Raw genomic sequence first — 19,187 nt, 5'->3', positions numbered from 1 at the left:
TAAAATTAAAAATAAGACAAAGAAATCGGAGAGTGAGCAATTTAAGTCTTTTGACAATACAAGCTTCAAACAAATATAATTTAGCTAATTTCATCCATTTATAATGTGATCTCTGGGCTCTATTTTGATCCTTACTATAACCTTATCTCTCAAATTATGGATTTTACACAAATATGTTGGGACAATTCAATGCCAAAGCCTCAACCATTTGCCCTTTGGGCTTATAGATATAAAACCCATCATAAATGTGGGCTATATATATATATTTATATGATTTGAGTCATCAAATGTCTCATATTTTATTATTTTAATCCAAAAAAGAAACAATAAATAGACTGATTTCAGCAAGATATGTCAACTATAACAATCAAAGACCCACAAAAATTTTAAAATGTATTTATTTTATTATAGAGAAATGTGATGCATAACGCTATCTAATTCAAGAAATTTAAAAAAATGGTCAGTTTCAACTAAGTTGAAGGAAAAAAAAAAGTAATGGTAGAGCACAACTGTTGTTGACACATTATATAATTTATTACTACAATTTTAGTCGTGTTATATGAATTATTTACTATACTTTTAGAATTCAAATCGTTTGGTTTCTAGAAGATATAGAACATATGGAAATATCGAAAGAAAATAATTCGTATTATTTCATCATTTGAAGTTTGGGATTCAAATCCTACATTTCTGTTTGTAGAATCGCATTCATTAGGGCATGATTTATTCCTAAAATAAAATTTTATTATACAAATTTAAATTTATCAAATTTTAATATAAATATCGAATATCAAATTCGTATAAAAATTGAAGGAGACGGCAATAGTCAAATGAAGAATAGTGACATTTCTCCAAATTGTGTTTTTTTTTTGTGTGGTGAAAGGGAGGTGCTATAAAAAAAATTATGACGTTACAAATGAAGTAACCATCATTAACTATGAGCTTTGAGACCACAGTTTTGGTAACGTTCCAAATTTCTAGATTCAAGATTTAAAATCTAATATAAAGTTAATACTGTATAGTACTTCTCTCGTAGTGCTGCTAAAGTTAAAATATCCTAAGTTAACCAATATATTAGTATTTTATTTTTTCTTTGTATTGAGATTTGATTAATTTAAAATCATACGAAAGAGATTTATTTTTTAGACAAAATATTTACTTATTAAATATGACTTTGAATTCAAGAATTCATTTAAACATATGCATTTTAATTAGACTTTCATTTAGAAATGACATAATTAAACTTGATATTACGAAATCAATTCAACTCGTCCATTTAACACCGACATACGAGACTAACCAATGGATGAGTACAAAGGAAAAAATGCATAGTCAGCACACAGTCTTTCAAGTTCCAACTGTAAACCAATAGAAACAAACGGTGGGTGCTTAAGATTTATATAAAAAAAGATCTCACCCTCTTTTAAATTACTCACAATTTTCTTCCTTCTTCTCACTCCACTGAAAATATCATTTTCCGATGGTTCAATCCCTAACACTACCGGCCGCAAATACTTTCCGTTTTTCTCTACACAACCTTCCTTCTTCCACCGCCGGTTTCAGATCCGGAGTCACATTTCCTCGAAGGAATAATCGAAGGGCAGCGGTATATGCCGCCGCCGTTGCGGAAGCACCGCCGGAAATTCAAAGGAAAACACCGGCGAGTCTCTACGATGTACTAAGGGTAAAATCAAATGCGTCACCGAAAGAGATAAAAACAGCTTACCGGAATTTAGCTAAGCTATACCATCCCGATGCTGCGTCTCTGTCGGAGGAATCTTCCGACGGACGGCATTTCATTGAGATTCACGAAGCTTATGCTACGTTATCAGATCCTGTTTCTAGAGATCTCTATGATCTCAAGCTAAACATGAGCTCCGGCCGACGAGATTTTGGGAGCTCCGGCGATGGAATTCGTATGAATGGGTCAGAGTTTTACCCGACCCGAAGGTGGGAAACGGATCAGTGTTGGTGACGTCAGATGATTAGGATTTAGGGGACCCACTTTGCCGCGTTAACACTGTATATGACATTTTATTTGTTGGAGATTAGATAAGTATATATCCTGTAATATTTTTTTGCAATGGAATTTTAAAAAAAAGGTCTCCTTTGAATGAGTAAAATGTTTATATGTCAATATTATCTCTTATTCATGATAAATTAGGTTAATTATTTTTAAAAAATGAATAAGGTGAATTATGATAATATTTATCAATTTTGAATTGATACACCTGTTAAAAAAAAATAAAGTAACTTTATCATTTACCTTATTAATTCTGAAGTGGTGAATTTAAAATTTAAATTTTCATAAAATTTTACTTTTTTCAAGTAATTTATTGATGTACATTAAAAAAAATTATTCTTTCTTGACTTATACACAGAGGAAATATACTTTGTGGAGATAGGAAGATTGTTTCAGTATGTATGATAGTAATGTTATTTGACTCGCATAATTTAAGGAAAAATATTTTGAAATACTTTTACAAATTTAGCAAGATAAAGGACACAATTGAAAAAAATATGTTTGTATAGATATAGGTAATATTTACTAATGAGGTATTTGATTTGGTGGAAGACATGATGGTTATTATTTTCACATGAGGCGTGATGAGTCAAAATTTTAATCAATGATGATCTTCTACTAATTAAGGAAAGATTTTTATAAAAAAATTGGGAGAGATGGTGGTGAAGCACAACTATTACAAAGACATGTGATAATATTACTAAATTAGTGGCTTAAGAAATAATTTATGTAAAAGGTTTCTAGAAGGCTTATCTTATACTAGTTGAATGCAATTACAATTGAAAGCTATTTTTAGTGCATGAAGACCTATCCAACCTTCAAAGTACAAACCCAAAAAAAATTCAAGTAGACGTCAATAGTACCAATTAATGAATAATGATAATGACTTTTCTCCAAATTTTTTTTTATCTAGAAGCATTGTCCCCCACCTCTCCCCAGTTTTCAAAGTATTAAATGATGTGACTAAAAATGATTCAAAATGGGTTTAAGAGTCCAAAATGATCATTCAAAAATTATTCTTAACATGATTGAAAATTGTAGTTTTGACAAGTCAATTAGTCATTTGGAAGTCTCAAGTAAAAGTATTCAATTACTTGAAGATAAAATTTTGACCCAATTGTAAAAAGAATTTGTTATTGAGTTGGATCAAATTGTGTTGGTATTTTGACACACTTTGGGAATATTTTTGACTTCTTTAAACTTGGCATTATCTCCGTTTCTTTTTAAGAGCAATTGTTTATCAAAAAAATTTATCAATTTGATCAACAGTAAAATTTATAAAATAGAATTAAAAAGCAATTGAGTTGAAGTCAATAATAAATTTCGTTTCATTTCGGAGAAAATATACGAGAAGACCAAGAGATTTTAAGGGTGAGCTCTGGGATATTTTGATGCCTTCTATGTTTCAAATACGATCTCACAAGCTGCCCAATCATAGTAAAACTTTATCAAACCGATGCTAAATAGCTTCGTTTTAATTTAATCATATATCTAAGAAATAAATTTTTTTCATATATTAATCCCTAATATAATAGAAAATAGCAACACTAGTTGTCTTTGTACGCCAAACATTGTGTAGTAAAGTGAAGTCCATAATTTTATACCACTTCAACAGCATGAGATAGAAATTCTACATCTACTACTACTACAACAAGTCTATAACTCCAAATCTTCTAGAAGCTTAATAAACAAAAAGCTCTTAATCTTCTAGAAGATTAAAAAAGTGCCTAATCAGCACACAGTCTTTCATTTTCCAATTGTATTTCTTAAACAAAAAATGGGTGGGTATGCCCGCCGTCCTTGGTTTAAAGATTCCCTCTTTTTAGACTTTTTAGCTTTATATAAAATCCTCTTTCTCATTTTCTCTTTCATCCTAAAACAAAATTTGAAATGATTCAATCCCTAACCCTAATTTCTTCATCTCCCTTCCCCTTTCCCGTTCATCAATCCTCCAATTCCGCCGACGCGGCGATACAGTCTAATCGCTCCAGTTTATTCAACGGAAAGAGTAATCGGAGGGGGAGAATATGTGCATCTGCCGTTGCCGAAGCTCCGATGATGATGGAGAAAAGATCGGTGAGTTTATATGAGGTTTTAAGAGTTAAAAGAGATGCATCACCGAAAGAGATTAAAGCTGCTTACCGGAATTTAGCGAAATTGTATCATCCTGACTCTGCTTCTCTGCCGGAGGAATCGTCCGACGGACGGAATTTCATAGAGATTCACGATGCTTATGTCACGCTATCTGATCCTTCAGCTAGAGCTCTCTACGATCTGAAGCTGAGCGTTGGCTCTCGCCGGCGAGGTTTTGCCCGGTCGGTTGATGGATTTCGTATATACCCGACCCGGAGATGGGAAACGGATCAATGCTGGTGATAGGAGATGATTTAGGGACCTGCATTTCTCCGCACTGTACTTTTTTTTTTGGTCTAATGGCATTTATATGGAGATTTAGCTAATGTACATACTATATCCTGCTTTTCATTTTTTTTTTTTTGGTTCCTTTTTTCTGCTCTGCTTGTAATTGAGCCAATTGGCAAAAATGGAAAAAAAAAAAGAGAGAAGATTTTCATTGTTTGAGGAACAAATACTCGGTGTTAATTCAAAAGGATAAAGTATACACAAATCATTTCTATCTTGAGGATGTAAAAGGTTGTATATAATACGATTAAATTTAGAATTTCAAAATATCATTTAAGTAATATACAAATCTAATAAAAACATTTTCTTACAATATATAAGAAAGGAGATATTCTTGTCCAATGAAACTTGTTCCCACTTGAAATGAAATTGGAGTATAATAAAGTATCAATGTACAAGCACAAAATTTCTGTAAATATGCAACATCCAAACTCTACAACTTGAAAATTACTTTTTTTTTTTTTTGCTAAGTGTCTACAACTTGAGAATTTAGGCAAAACGATTACAGATTTTATGTAGAAAGAGTTGAACCAAAGGAGAGAAGAGATAATTGGAGGTTGGTGTACACTGTACACTTAAATTCTCGGGTTTTCATGAAATCCTCTGGGATTTGGGCTTTTACTATGTTCACCAATTATCATCATCATTTAACAGCCATCATCATCGAATTGATAACATGCACAAGAAGCCGAATGATTGAAAGTTCAGCAGGAGGAGTGGTAGCAGCGTTTCTGCGTTGTACTAACATCTGATATACTTGCTCAAAGATGGGCCGAACATGCACAACAATCAGTGGGTCATTTGGATTGATGGCAGATAGCACATCCCTCATCCAAGAGAGTTTTTGGACCGTCTCTGAGCTAATACCACACGATAACTGCTGAAGAAGTGAAAGGAGCACTCCTTGGCTCAGAGGGAGGGGATTCAACGATAAAATCCCAGCCAAATCAACCTGGCATAACACACCAGGAAACAGTCAGGAATAAGACCTTACCACAGAATGCAGGAAGATCATTTTATCCCCATTACATAACTCAGCACATAAAATTCTTTACAACAGAAATTTGAGTTACTTCTTTGAATAGGTTCTGAGGTAAAACAACTTTCTTCTCTGTGTATCATACCAATTTTATTTGATCTAAGGTAAAAAATATATATATATGCTCTAAACTAATGGCAAAAACCAAGTTTTTCATTTTTGTACAAAAACATTTAACACCATTAAGATACCCCGTTTACTTTTTTCTCTCTCCCCCAACTGTGCCTCTTTTCCTGGATTTTATTGATCTCCTTTATTCCCCATAAAACAATATTTCCCAGAAACGGGGTTCTACCTGATATAATCATAAAAATAAGTGCCAATGTAAACAGTATACCTGAGAGCATAACCATGACACAATTGACACATCACTCATTTGTAATGCTGCAGTGAATGCTTCCTCATACTTGTGCTCCCCTAACTGTCTAGATATCTCTTTGGTTGGATCTGGAGGTGTCTCAATCTATATTGCAGACATAAAAACATGATGATATCAAAGTAAGTAAAGACAAAAAGAAGAAGAAGAAGAGGGTGATAGCAAAGTATAAGTAGCAAATTCTTAATAACAAAAAATAACTAGTAAATTCTTAATATCAAAATATAAACAGCTAACTATTTGATCCACTAAGGTATGGGAAGAACCTTTTCATGTAGCAATGATCCATTATTCATGTGGTTGAGTGGATTTGCTGATTGGGAATTTGCTCCAGAAACTGCAAGAGCAAGCAACTGTCTCTGACTATCAGCAAGCTCTCCGCTCAGTGTCTGTGTCATTGCCGATGCTGAATTGATGGCATCCTGAAAATTGAGCCTAATGAGTATCCAATTTTAAGGAGAATGTGATTCCAGTCAATTCCGAAATGTATCCATGATTTAAATATCTCAAGAGTCCATGCATAATCGCATCAACACATTCACCAGGTATGGAAGCATGGAGGGAGGAAACAAGAAAGAAATGAAACATCCACTTGAACAAAGACAAATTTAATTATCTGTTGGGAAAAAAACAAATAGATTTACACATAACAAAGATACCACTCCCCCCTTCCCATTTTGAGAAGATCAGTAACTCCACTCAACTATTAACATGAGGAACAAGTGATCTGTCTTGTTTCAGAAACATGAGTGTAATAAAAAGTTGAATTGAGAATTGAGTATAATGAAACAAGCTGCGTAAGAGATTGGATGCTTGTTTTTGGAGAACAACAGTGAAAAGTAGCATGAAGGGCTTAGTCAACCAACTTTGCATTTTGAAGGCATGATTAATTGATGTAGTTTAGATAAAGTAAGAGCAGAAAAAGAACAGTTCAACAAAAGATTAGCAAGATAACAAAAGGATTAATCAAAATATAAAGGTCCGTACTCTCAGAGCGATTGCCAAAGGTGAATGCACGGACTCAAATTGCTGTTGTGCAGCAACTGTGTGGTCAGCAATGCCTTTCTGAAATGTTGAATTTACTTGCTCAAACATTGCCTTGCATGACATCTCGAAGGCAGGGATCACTGAGACTTCCAGAGTAGATTTCAGTGTTTCCTGCATGACAGTACACCATCAGATAAGAAACATACAACACTTATTAGAGGAGTACAGTATCCCCCTAAAATGAGGTGGGCAGCAGGAAGGGAGCATGCTGAGAGGATCATCAAGTTACACTCTTGGTGATATGATAGATGACAAGAGTAACTAGAAATCCAGCATCATAAACCATACATTAAGGAAAAAACACGAGCAGCATGACATTGCAAGAAAAATGTTTCTGTACACACTACTGGTATTGCTCAATCAGAGACTTTCAGCTCACCTGAAGAGCTTGCTTGCCAGAGGTTTGGAACTGTGCTTGGATTTGTCTAGCTACAGTAGCTTCAATTTTGGAGTTTACTGCTTTCTCTAGTTGGTTCACTGCCTTGTCACCAACTCCTTTCTGCACCATAACATTCAGTCAAGCACAAGCAAATCCAGACAAGAAAAGCTTCAGATTTTCATAATAATAACCTGGAAGGCCTCTAAAATTGCAGATGATATTGTTTTCTCTATAGTAGGGGTAATGCTGCGTGCTACAGCTTGTCCAACAGCTGCTAGCTCTTTCTTCATTAATTTTTCCATCAGACCTGGCATGTCCTTATTTAAGCAGTTAGAGATCAAATTGGTTATTTGTTGTGTACGATCACGGAGAGACTTCTCCTGTTTTGCACTCTCTTCTTGTAAACGAGCCCATAAAGCATCAGAATTGGCCTTGACAGATTTTTCCATGCTCCTTCCCAAGGCAGCTTCAAGTCTTCTTCCTTCTTTGGTCACTGGAACAGCGACCATCACTTCCATCTGCTTTTGTGTTTCTTTTTGCATAGTCAGAACCTAAATGGAACAGCAAACAGAGTAAAAAGACAACACATAAGAATAAGATATCGAAGAACATTACTACAATGAGTATTTTATTTATTTTTTGGTTTGGATTGGTGTAATCAAATGAATAGAACTGACGGTTGAAATGTCAGCATCTTTAAAATATCTTCAATACATGACACATTTCAATTATGTAAAGAATGTTCTTCCCACACAGAGAAGCATATAGAAGAAAATCAGCTTCCACCATTGAGGAAGAGTTACTTAATGAAAATTCTGATAAAAATAGTTGCAGAAGATGAACAAGTAAAAAACCACCAAAATTATGGAATTTGGAAAAATTGTCCAACAGATTTCAGGAGGATAATCAGCCAGGCTAAGAAATACTGCAGAAGGAAGTTAGAGGACGCATATAGAGCAAGGAAAAGTACGAAGATACCGTTCATGAATGATGAGAATGATGAAAGCAACTATTATAATTACATTGAGTAACCTAAAAACTAATGCATAAACAGTGAGGATATGTCAAACTAAGTACACCAACACAGGTACAATAAAATTAAAACAAAAAAATGAAGAAAGATATATACAATTATAGAGGCATAACAAAATGAGAAGTGCACTAAACTAAACATACATAAGTACATATGCTCTTAGGACAAAAGGCAAGCACCTGATTAAGCATCTCACGCATGGACAAAATTTGTGAGAAAGCACTTCCCATAGAAGGGGTACTTGAGCTGACAACAGCCTCATTTGGAGAATCTGTTGAATTAAAAGCACTAGGCGATGCTGAAGATGGGCCAGACACTTGAGAATTCTTCCCCTTTTGCTTTTTCCCTTTTACACTGGGAGCTGGTGGTTGATGAACAGTGACTGACATAGTTGAGTCTAAATCTTTTTCAGAGATGTCCTTTGCAGAGTCATGATCTTCCGTAACTGAAGGTTGAGATGGTCCCTCACTTCCACTAACCCCATCAAACTGCCTAGATTCCTCTACAGTATAGGTCTCGGGAGATAAGGTGCGACATTCTCTAGCCATTTCTAATCCAAGATCAGATACTTGAGAGCAAAAAACCTTCTCTTTATTTTCAGACCCAAAAGAATGAAGGTCTTGAGAGCCCATATCAATTTTTTGACTAAATTTTGCTTCACCACCAACTTTAACCTCCATCTCTACAGTGCGGGTGTCATTGTTAGTTACAGCATCCAGAACATTCATTTCTGACACACTTTTCTGCTCATTAACAATGCTAACCTCAGAGGATGATCTAGCCATCAATATCTCTGAAGGAGTCACCAAATGAGTTGGGTGCTTGAACTTTACAGGATGACTGATACCAGAGGGAACATCATCCCCTGACGTTTTATGTTCATCGTCCAAGGAAGCAATATCTGACAAGATTGGGGGCGTGCCATCCTTTTGAGGATCTACTGGATAATCAACAACTTTTTGACTTCCAACTTGGTCATTATCAAAGGTGTCTGCCCCAAAGCTGTTCGACGGACCTCTAAAACCAGATAAGTTTCGAGACAATTTAGGACTCAAAGGAGGAGGTGATGCACTGGGGGCAATATCATTATCACTAGTTACACTGGGCAAAATAGACGATTTAGTTTCTGGAATGGAGGAAGCAAATTCTTGAGAGGTGGTCGATTCAGTAGGTGCAGCACTTGTAAGATATCTAGCTGTTTGTGAAATCTCAGAGCCAATGTCATGTACTGCTGATTTAGGTGCTGAACTAGATAAAGGAATTTCCTGCTGTTTACTTCCTGGGGGGTCAACAGGAGCAAATCCTTCAATGTTTGCAGAATCGCGAGAAACGCCAGATTCTGTCCTTTCGAAAACCACACTCTCTGTTGGAGGTGGTAAGCATTGGGACAGGTCCAAGGCATACTGCTGAATGGCCTGTGTCTGTACACAATACACCTGCACAATCTGTTCACCATGGGGCAATAGGCCACTCGTCCCAGTGAAGCTCAAAATTGGCATGGTGACTGTAAATCCTGCTATGTAATCCATCCGGGTAGCCTTCGGATTCGGGCCATACTCTAGATGCACAGCATATATAGCATTCTTTTTTGCATTAGCTAGTAGGAGCAGACCTGCTTGAGACAAGGCTACAACTTGGTTAAAAAATGCCTCTTCGACATTAGCCTCAGCTGAACTCTTCAGCTCCAATGTCTGTGTACAGCGCCATGACTCATCATCACTCTGAAGCAAAAAGCCTTCTCCACCCGCTAATGCCCATATCCTTATTTCCCGATTAAGAGGACCCTGAAAACCTTTAAAAGGTCAACTCACACTCAAGAATCACCAACAGGCAAACTCATGGAAAAGAAAATAGAGAGTTGTGATTGATATTCAAATCAGTTGTCATTTGAGAAACAGATCGAATAAAAAAGTAGCATGGACAGCAAGTAGAAATCCGAGAATATGAGGTTATCTAAGAAATAAAACAGTTGATTCTGACCAAAAATGGCCAGCACAAGATGCAGTAGCACATACCCCAGTGATGAGTACGACGTGTTCTGGGCTGTGTGGGGAAGCCAAGAAGGTTACAGAACTAACAGGATGACCATCATGAGGCCTGAGAACTGCGATTGGAAGTGGATTACGGTCATCCCATATCTTTATCTGGAAAACACAGTAAAATCCACAGGCACCCGTCAATACAGAGGAACCAAACTTTTCCAACTACCCATGTTATAAATCAACTTGCAATGAAGATCTGACTTAATCATAGCTTCATTACAGAATCTTAAACGGGTCCAAAAGGTAAAAGATAATGAATGCCTAAAACCCAAGGAACCATACAAGTACCCGTTGGAAATACATATATCAGGAACCGAAAATTTTCACATTCTATTCTTACCGACTTCTTAACATTGGAGGCCATTTATCAAAAAAAGATACATACAGTCCCACTCAACAAATACAAACAACTCAACTCTAAAAGTTCAGCTAATAACAAGTAGTGGTCGGAGTTTTTTGGTTAGGCTATCATTTTCACAACAAAAATCATGTTAAGTGATATGAACCATTAAATAACGATTATGCCAAAGATACATATATTAAACAGTTCTTTATTTATAGAAAAACTGAAAAAGGACATTGCATAAACAACTAAAACTACAAAATAAAGCAGAACCCTCACGAACCGTGCCATCCACTGATGCAGATACCAAACGAGTGGTCATCCACTGGCACATTGATAAATCAGTCACTTCTCCATCATGGGTACCAATAAGTTGTACCCCATCAACCAACTTGTCAACAGGACACCTGAGAGGTTCATCAGCTGAAAATACTGCACCTTTTCCCACTTTAGTGGTATCAATTTTCAAAATGCGTTTCCCGATTCCAACCACAAGAATTTCCTATTGAAGAGAACATAAAAAAAATTAAGCACAATGTCAGCAGAAGAAAAGGATAACCAAAAAGAGAGATGGGTAGCTACTTGTTTATGACAATGCCAACAAACACGTGGGTGAACAGATTCCCCTTCACCAACAATATGAATAGCAATGACAATCCTTCCTGTAATTTGTGGTTTCTCTTCTTCATCTGGTCCTTCAGTAATTTTCCATATATAAACCCGGCCATCAACACTCGCACTGAGACAAAACCCAAGTTAGAAACATAAAAAAAACTACTACATAAGTATGACAAGTTACAAAAGAGCAGAGCACTACCTAGCCAAGAGATGAACATCCTCTGCAAAGAAAGCCATGTCCGTGACCCTCTGAAATTAGAACAAGATTTTCAAATGACTACAATAATGGATATCAGTAAGAACAAAGTAGATTATAATTTCCAGATTTTTATATGTCCCATAATCAATAATTCCTTTTTGAACCAAACAAGATTCCATATCAACGATATATACAATAATCAATCAATAAAAAGAATTCCTTCAACAGATATACTAATAAACAAATGCCAGGAAGTCATGAACAAGAATTCTGTGTCCGCTCAAAAGTCAAAGACAATTATCATTAGCGGGATGGGCTTAAACTCTGAACTTGAAAGTACACGGAAGTCTTCCAGTGGTAAGCCATAGAACAACAAATATATGTGCAGATAACAGCATTTTGTTTGTTTCCTCGAGAGAGAGTCGAGACATTTAAATGCATATTAATATTATTAAGCTTAATCTTCAAATTACGTGCAACAAAGCATATTCTCATCTCACGTGCAACCGACACGTTAGCTAGAATGCAAATATGCGAATCAGAGCTTCCGTATAAAACATATGTGCAGATAGCAGCATTTTGTTTGTTTACTCGAGACTCAGTTACATTTAAATGCACATTAACAGTATTAAGCTTATTCTTCAGATCACGTATAACAAAGCATATTCTCATCTCAATACATTAGCTAGAATGCAAATATGCCAAGCAAAGCTTCCGTATAAAAATATGTGGAGATAACAGCATTTTGTTTGTTTATTCGAGACAGTTAAATTTAAATACATATTAATATTATTAAGCTTATTCTTCAAATCACGTGAAACAAAGCATATTCTCATCTCACGCGCAACCGACATGTTAGCTAGAATGCAAATATGCCAATCAAAGCTTCCGAATAAAACATATGGGCAGATAATAGCATTTTGTTTGTTTACTCGAGACACAGTTATATTTAAATGCATATTAATAGTATTAAGCCTATTCTTCAAATCACGTGAAACAAAGCATATTCTCATCTCGACACGTTAGCTACAAAGCGAATATGTCAATCAAAGCTTCCGTATAAAACATGTGGAGATAACAGCATTTCGTTTCTTTACTTGAGACACATGTGAATTTAAATGCACATTAATATTAGTAAGCTTATTCTTCAAATCATGTGAAACAAAGCCTACTCTCATCTACACGCAACAGACACGTTAGTTAGAATGCAAATATGCCAATCAAAGCTTCCGTATAGAACATATGTGCAGATAATAGCATTTTGTTTGTTTACTCGAGACACAGTCAAATTTAAATGCCTATTAATACTATTAAGCTTAATATTCAAATCACGTGAAACAAAGCATATTATCATCTAAGGCGCAACCGACACGTTAGCTAGAATGCAAATATGCCAATCAAAGCTTCCGTATAAAACATATGTGCAGATAACAGCATTTTGTTTGTTTACTCGATATACAATCACGTGAAACAAAGCATATTCTCATCTCATGTGCAACCGACACAGTAGCTAGAATGAAAAGGCGCCAATCAAATCTTCCGTATAAAATCAGTGTCCTTCAACCAAATTAAACTTTTTCCATAGTGAAATGCACGTTAGGAAAAACACCAAACAGACAATTGGACGCCCTCGTATCAGGCATAAATATATCAAAGATATTTATCTGGAACGCATTGCACAGTCTAATGTAACTTCCCCACAATTACCACCAATATCACATTTTATGATTGGCAACTAGCATAACTTGTAACATTATTCTTATAAGGTTTGTATAACAGATAAATAATGATATTCCAGCATGTACTAGCTAAGAAATCTAAATAAACAGAAAAAGACAGAAGCTTTGAGAACCCGAATAGCCAACCTGTGCAAGACCTTTAAGCAATGATCTCAATGCAGTATTAATGTTAAGAACCCGAATAGCCCCCAATTTCAATCCGTAACATATATAGGTTTTGTTAACTGCAATTTGCCGGCCTAATACAAGACCAGGATCCGAACCATACTTAGTAATAGGAGTAACCTCCAGCTGTGGCTGCACCTCACTAGGAAACCTAACATCTATGTCATAAACAATATGATCGCCATTCAAATGTCTCCCTTTAGGTAATTTACTGCTCGGCATTCTCATTGGTCCCGGACCCGAATGAGCAACACCAACATTCGGTCCAGAGGAAAAATCTGAAAGCTCAGACCCCGAAGAGGTAGGTTGTATAGGAGGCATAGGCATAGTGGACTGTATCTGAACTTCCGAAGTAGACGGTTGAGGACTCAACAGTGCCATAAGCGTAGCACCAGGATTAGGGTTAGGGAATTGATGAGGACTACTAGTGGGTGGTGGTGGTTGAAGCGGTGGAGTGGGGAAAGACATGGATCTCTGCTGATGCATTAACTGGGTATCATGTGGTGTACTGTATTGCGGCAAGTTGTGAGTGAATTGAGGGTGATGACGAAAAGGGGTTGTAGTCTGAGTTTGGTAAGGGTAAACCCCACCGACTCCAGCACCGGCTCCGGGGGTGGGTGGTGGGTATGAAGCGTTTGGAGATGGATAATGGGATGAAATTATAGGGTTTTGGGGATTAGGGTTTGTTGGGGTTGAGGGTTTGAAGAATTTGTGTATATCAAATGGTCCTGAACCAGTACCACCTGGTTGGTTCGGATTACCAGGAGAAGAAGCCATAACTGATAGTGACAACTCAAAGGTGCTTAATTAAGGGGAAAATGGATAGATACAGATATACTATACGTATAGATTTGCAGAGAAAATTAGGGATTTGGATTGAATCGTTGGAGAAGAAGAAGATGGATCGGTTTATGGATACCTTTGAGATCCGACTGAAGAGAGAAAGATGCAGACTTGGGAGCAGAGCCGCCAGAGAGATGAGATTAGTACTTCTATTATTAACTTTTCTTAAGTACTTTTTAAAGATTTTAATTTTAGTGAACAATAAAGATTATAAAAATTAAAAAATTTTAGGAGTTCGAGTCAGAGATCTATCAGAAACAATTCATAATTTTTCACAAATTGGTACTGTTGTTAAATTTTGAAGATTTATGTGTATTTTAATTTTGTTGTGATGTTATTGTCTTTCAACAATTATTATAGTACTTTCTTTTATCATCGATTAATATAATATTAATATATTAATATTACATAATCAAACATTGTTTTTTCTTTTTATTATATAAAATAGAATAGAAAAAATAATGTTTGGCTCAATATTTAAATGTGTGGCCTAATGAATTAAAGTAAGATGATAAATATAGTAACATTTTTTAATCATAAGTTCCAATAAAAATAAATTAAGTGATGACTTGCTCATTAGTCTTCAAACTAATCCATGTCATAAGTGGGTAAAAGAAACTATAGAAAAATATGCTAGTGGGGTTTAAATCAAGGGATGTCAATGTCTAGTACTTTTTAGTGGATTCAAATGTCATTTTCTAGTTAAAATGTTATAATGTTTTGAAAATAAAATTTCCTAACAATATTATTAAGATGGACGAAATTTCTCCACATTAATTGTAGATTTTAGATTTGAATTTTATAATATGTAATATTTTTTTATAGACGAACATTATACGAAGAATATCTAGATTAGTCGAGTTAATAGATTTAAAATACAAAATGATCAATAATAAAAGGAGTTCCAATACAATGTTAAAATCATACTTATACTATCTTAATTAATGAGTTTCATCTTAAATAAATATTATACGATGTAAATGTAAATTAATTGTGTTAATATATAATTTTTCTCTGTCTTCTTTTTCTTCCTCCTTTTCTTTTTTTATTTTTCTACTTCTTCATCAATCTCTTTCTGTGTCATCTTTTTACCTCCTTTTTTTGTTTCTTTTTAAAAATTTCATTTAAATAATTTTTTTAAATCAATATTTTTTTTCTTAACTAATGAGTTCCATCTTAAAAAAATATTATACCATGCAAATTTAAATTAATTGTTTTAATATATATTTCAAATAGATGATTAAAAATAAGTGTGAAAATAATGTTAAATAATGAAAAATATTTTGATACTTCTTGGAAATAATTGTTGATATATATTGCAAACTTATCGAAAGGATATTGGGCTTGGGTCGAGCTAAAACTTGAATAGTTCACTCCATAAAATTTATGGGCCCAATCAATTATACAATCGTGGGCTTTTATATGTCCAACTCTAGAAAATATCGGAAAGTGCACGGATATCTGATTTTGATATGATCGTTTAACTTTTTCTCGAATTTTTGTTTGGTGTATGTTGTATGTATATCCATTTTGGAACATTTGGCTTTTGAAGTTTCATTCATTATATGTTTTTTATTTATACGTGTATGAGTTCAACTATTTTCCGACTAAACTTATGTCATTGAAGTTTTATCATTTTTGTATGACTTCCACTTTTGTTATTGAAGTTCATGCACGTATCAATACATGCCATGGACTTTATAAATTCAACTTGTTCATGTAAAACTTAAAATAAAAAAAAAAGTAGATCGATGCACTTTATTATAAATAATAACCTCTATTTATCAAATTTGAACTTTACTATTAACAGGTCAATAATTTACAATAAGAGGATGACAAAATCCATATAATGTTTGAGGTTTAGCTAAACTAATCTTCCTAATCCATGAATTATTTTTAGGGTAATTGTTCATTAGTCAATTTCATTCAAACAAACAAATGGACTAATATTGCAATAGTAGGACCAAACTTTTAAAAAGTTTTAGGCAGAAATTATTATTCACTTTTTTGTGTATTGAGAATCTTTTCATGGGAGAGAGTATCAATTGTAAATGGATAAATACATATTAAATCAAAAAAATTTAATTTACGTTTTCGAAATCTTAATTTTATTTTATTTTTGCTTTTGATACATAAGTAAAAAATTATATTTCTAGCACAAAAATTACTAAATTTTATCGCTCAAATATAAAAGGATATATAAAATAGGTTTATTTGGTAATAAAATAAATCATAAAGTGACTAATAATTGCTCTTTTGAAAACGTTCAACGTAACCATTAATTCAATGCCGTAACGCCACAAATTCATTACGTAACAAATAGGTACACAAATAAGTGTTTTACGTAAACAAAAAAAGAGTAAAATGTAAAGAAAGAAATTTAATCATAACGATAAAAAATTGAAAAAGATTTAAATTTAAAATTATTTTTTCACAAACCAAACAATAAAAATCTACTATATAGCCATTTTACTTGACATTTTTAAAACATATATTTTTATTATTTAAACTTTTAACCAAAAAATTAACACGCCATTTAAAAATTAGAAATCGAAAGAGGATGTATTTAACATTTCTATAACTTGATGACTAAAACTTAGGATTCTAAACATTTCATTAGTACAAAACATATAAAACTTATATGTTTAAAGTTAAAATTTATAACAATACGATAGTTAAAAGAACCAGAATTGCTCATATAATAAATATTCACATTTTAACTTTTTAGATTATAAATTTAAATTATCAACCGAGTAGAAAGACAAAAACTCTTTAAAAGAAGTAAAAAATTGTTATCTTTTATAAATGGAATAAAATATAAAACATGTCATATTTTCAAAAAAACAACAACAAAGCAATAAAATTTAATCTAATTATTAGTATGTGTGTAGAATAAATTGCGGAGCAACGATAGGATCGAAAAGGTTTATCCAAATCTCAAAAAGTTAGATAAATTAAAATAATAAAATTAAAAAGATTTATCTAAAATCTCGTAATATTACATAAATTAAAACGAAAAAGGAAAAAGGAATAAGTTTTTGGTGAGACAGGATTTATTACTTTAAAAAGCAGAAACGATGCGTAGAGTAACCGCTAGCAACGAGTAGAAGGCCAACACTCCTTTTCCTTCTCCAACAAATCAACTGCTCTCATCACTATATATAATCCAATTGCAGTTTGCAGAACCCATAATTTTCAATTTTTTATTTTTTTTGCAGATCGAGGAAGAAAAGATGTGTTGCGGAGGAAGAATGTGTATGCTGTGTGTATGCTTAATAGCAATTGTGGTGGCGATTGGTTTTTTGTTCGGATTTGGAGTTTTCAAAAATGGATTTCATAAATTGAAGGATACTTTTCATCTCGCTGATGATTGTATCAATGCTGTTGCATCTCACTGTTCTTCTTCAAGGCCTTTTCTAGGTTTTCCTCGTCCTAATGCGACTGCTCCTTCGCCATTGAATTAGGAGTAATTAGATTATGAATTTAGCATTATAGATCTGTTTATTCGTTTATATAATGTTGTAGTGGTTAATTTTGTGTAAATTTCGTCAATTTGAAGAATTTTTGCTCTGTCTTTTCCAGTTTAATGTTGAAATTAGTTAATCCTGTTCTGAGATCCAATTTCATAATTCATCCTGTTTTTGCTGCTCTTCAAATCTTCAAGCTCCGATCGAATAAGTTTGATAAATTTAATACTGAATAGTCTGCAAACTGCAAAGTTTGTGATAAAAGGGGTTCACGTTTTTCACTTTACTGTTTTTCTAAATTTATTCCACTAACTTCTCTTCGGTCTTTTTAGGAATTTAAATTAAATGGACGTTTGCACTCTGCTTTTAATTTGCTTTATTTTTTTTTCAATTACTTTTTCTGTTATAAAAGAACCTAACTTTTTCCCTATAAATATATTAGCCTAACTAACAATTGTCGTGTGTATGTGTATCTCGATTATTTAATCAGATATGTAATGCTTATATAAATAAAAGCGTTATTCGAAATCTTTTTCTTTTTACGTTGTTATTTATGAACATTTGAATGTACATAACAATACAAAATCTAGTCATGGTTGGATAAGATACAATAAACTCAAAATGTCAAGTACAATAATTCAATGTGTACTTTACATGACCTACAGAGAAAAGAATCAACTAAAAAAAAAGAAAAGAAAAAATATCCATTAGATCTTTTATGTTGGATATCAGATTGCACATAAATTCCTTGATCTCCAAAAAGGCAGAATCGAGATTTTAACTTTATAAGTTAGATGGCTATTATCAAGTATTAGTAATTGAAATCTGAACTTAATATTTCTACATATTTTTATTTTTTTAACATAAGACGTTGTTTGAGTAAAAGCTACGAGATCAAGCTAACCTATATTGGCGCTTCTAGGCTTCTAGCTTCAACCCTGCCTTGCACAAGTAGCAATTATCTTTACTTATTTGGTTAAGGATCAAATTGAGTACTTTTTGAAAGGGTACATTAGACACTGTTCCTTTTACACATTAAGGCCCAAATGAAACCCAAGCCCATAATTTATCATCTTTTCCTTATTTTATTAGGTTTGTCTTGCTTGGCCCAAATCAAAGAGAATGTTCCTCATGATATTCTAGTAATATTCCCTCCATATTCTTTATCAAGTCTTGCTTCCATTTGCTGGTTAAAGTCCCTAGTAGGGGAGGGTTCAAAAATGGTGGAAATTGATACCTTGCTGCATTAAAATCAAATTGGACAGATCAATTCACCGGATGCTTCAATCGTCAGCTCTCCTATCATCATGTCACCAACTTCCTTGACCTTTCGACACTAGGCAAGCGTACATCAATTATCAACTCCTATAATCATAAAGCATCCAAAATCTTCTATTTGAGGTGTGAATCTTCCTACTTGTTTAAAGTACTATTCTCCCCCCCCCCCCCCCCC

The 19,187-nt window shown here is 33.8% G+C and overlaps 4 protein-coding genes across 4 annotated transcripts; 3 read left to right on the top strand and 1 right to left on the bottom strand.

Moving 5' to 3' along the window:
* The first annotated feature begins 1,331 nt into the window (after positions 1–1,331).
* On the top strand, positions 1,332–2,123 carry LOC107025360 (chaperone protein dnaJ 11, chloroplastic-like). Its single transcript, XM_015226152.2, has one exon. It carries the CDS (start codon positions 1,481–1,483, stop codon positions 1,973–1,975), a length of 495 nt encoding a protein of 164 aa, XP_015081638.1. The 5' UTR covers positions 1,332–1,480; the 3' UTR covers positions 1,976–2,123.
* A 1,676-nt stretch (positions 2,124–3,799) lies between these two features.
* Positions 3,800–4,611, top strand: LOC107025808 (chaperone protein dnaJ 11, chloroplastic-like). Its single transcript, XM_015226551.2, has one exon. The coding sequence runs from the start codon at positions 3,914–3,916 to the stop codon at positions 4,397–4,399; it is 486 nt and encodes a 161-aa protein (XP_015082037.1). The 5' UTR covers positions 3,800–3,913; the 3' UTR covers positions 4,400–4,611.
* A 167-nt stretch (positions 4,612–4,778) lies between these two features.
* Positions 4,779–14,201, bottom strand: LOC107025807 (enhancer of mRNA-decapping protein 4-like). Its single transcript, XM_015226550.1, has 12 exons — positions 13,386–14,201; positions 11,521–11,570; positions 11,286–11,442; positions 10,987–11,205; positions 10,334–10,462; positions 8,498–10,102; positions 7,477–7,836; positions 7,286–7,405; positions 6,847–7,017; positions 6,126–6,281; positions 5,821–5,946; positions 4,779–5,396 (listed from the first exon to the last, which is right to left on the bottom strand). The coding sequence occupies exons 1-12, from the start codon at positions 14,199–14,201 to the stop codon at positions 5,088–5,090; spliced, it is 4,218 nt and encodes a 1,405-aa protein (XP_015082036.1). The 3' UTR covers positions 4,779–5,087.
* A 3,124-nt stretch (positions 14,202–17,325) lies between these two features.
* LOC107025382 lies at positions 17,326–17,893 on the top strand. Its single transcript, XM_015226173.2, has one exon. It carries the CDS (start codon positions 17,501–17,503, stop codon positions 17,729–17,731), a length of 231 nt encoding a protein of 76 aa, XP_015081659.1. The 5' UTR covers positions 17,326–17,500; the 3' UTR covers positions 17,732–17,893.
* The last annotated feature ends 1,294 nt before the right edge of the window (positions 17,894–19,187 follow it).

Source organism: Solanum pennellii, chromosome 7 (assembly GCF_001406875.1).
Source record: "Solanum pennellii chromosome 7, SPENNV200".
NCBI classification, from domain to species: domain Eukaryota; kingdom Viridiplantae; phylum Streptophyta; class Magnoliopsida; order Solanales; family Solanaceae; genus Solanum; species Solanum pennellii.
The sequence above is the reverse complement of the archived record's forward strand: the minus strand, read 5'-3'. Positions and strand labels throughout refer to the sequence as shown.

Excerpts from the sequence above, each read along its gene's own strand:
- LOC107025360 (XM_015226152.2), top strand. The coding sequence starts at position 1,481 with ATGGTTCAATCCCTAACACTACCGGCCGCAAATACTTTCCGTTTTTCT.
- LOC107025808 (XM_015226551.2), top strand. The coding sequence starts at position 3,914 with ATGATTCAATCCCTAACCCTAATTTCTTCATCTCCCTTCCCCTTTCCC.
- LOC107025807 (XM_015226550.1), bottom strand. The coding sequence starts at position 14,201 with ATGGCTTCTTCTCCTGGTAATCCGAACCAACCAGGTGGTACTGGTTCA. Across the intron at positions 7,837-8,497 it reads TGCGTGAGATGCTTAATCAG|GTTCTGACTATGCAAAAAGA; the intron begins GTGCTTGCCTTT and ends TGTTCCATTTAG. Across the intron at positions 7,018-7,285 it reads CTGGCAAGCAAGCTCTTCAG|GAAACACTGAAATCTACTCT; the intron begins GTGAGCTGAAAG and ends ACTGTCATGCAG.
- LOC107025382 (XM_015226173.2), top strand. The coding sequence starts at position 17,501 with ATGTGTTGCGGAGGAAGAATGTGTATGCTGTGTGTATGCTTAATAGCA.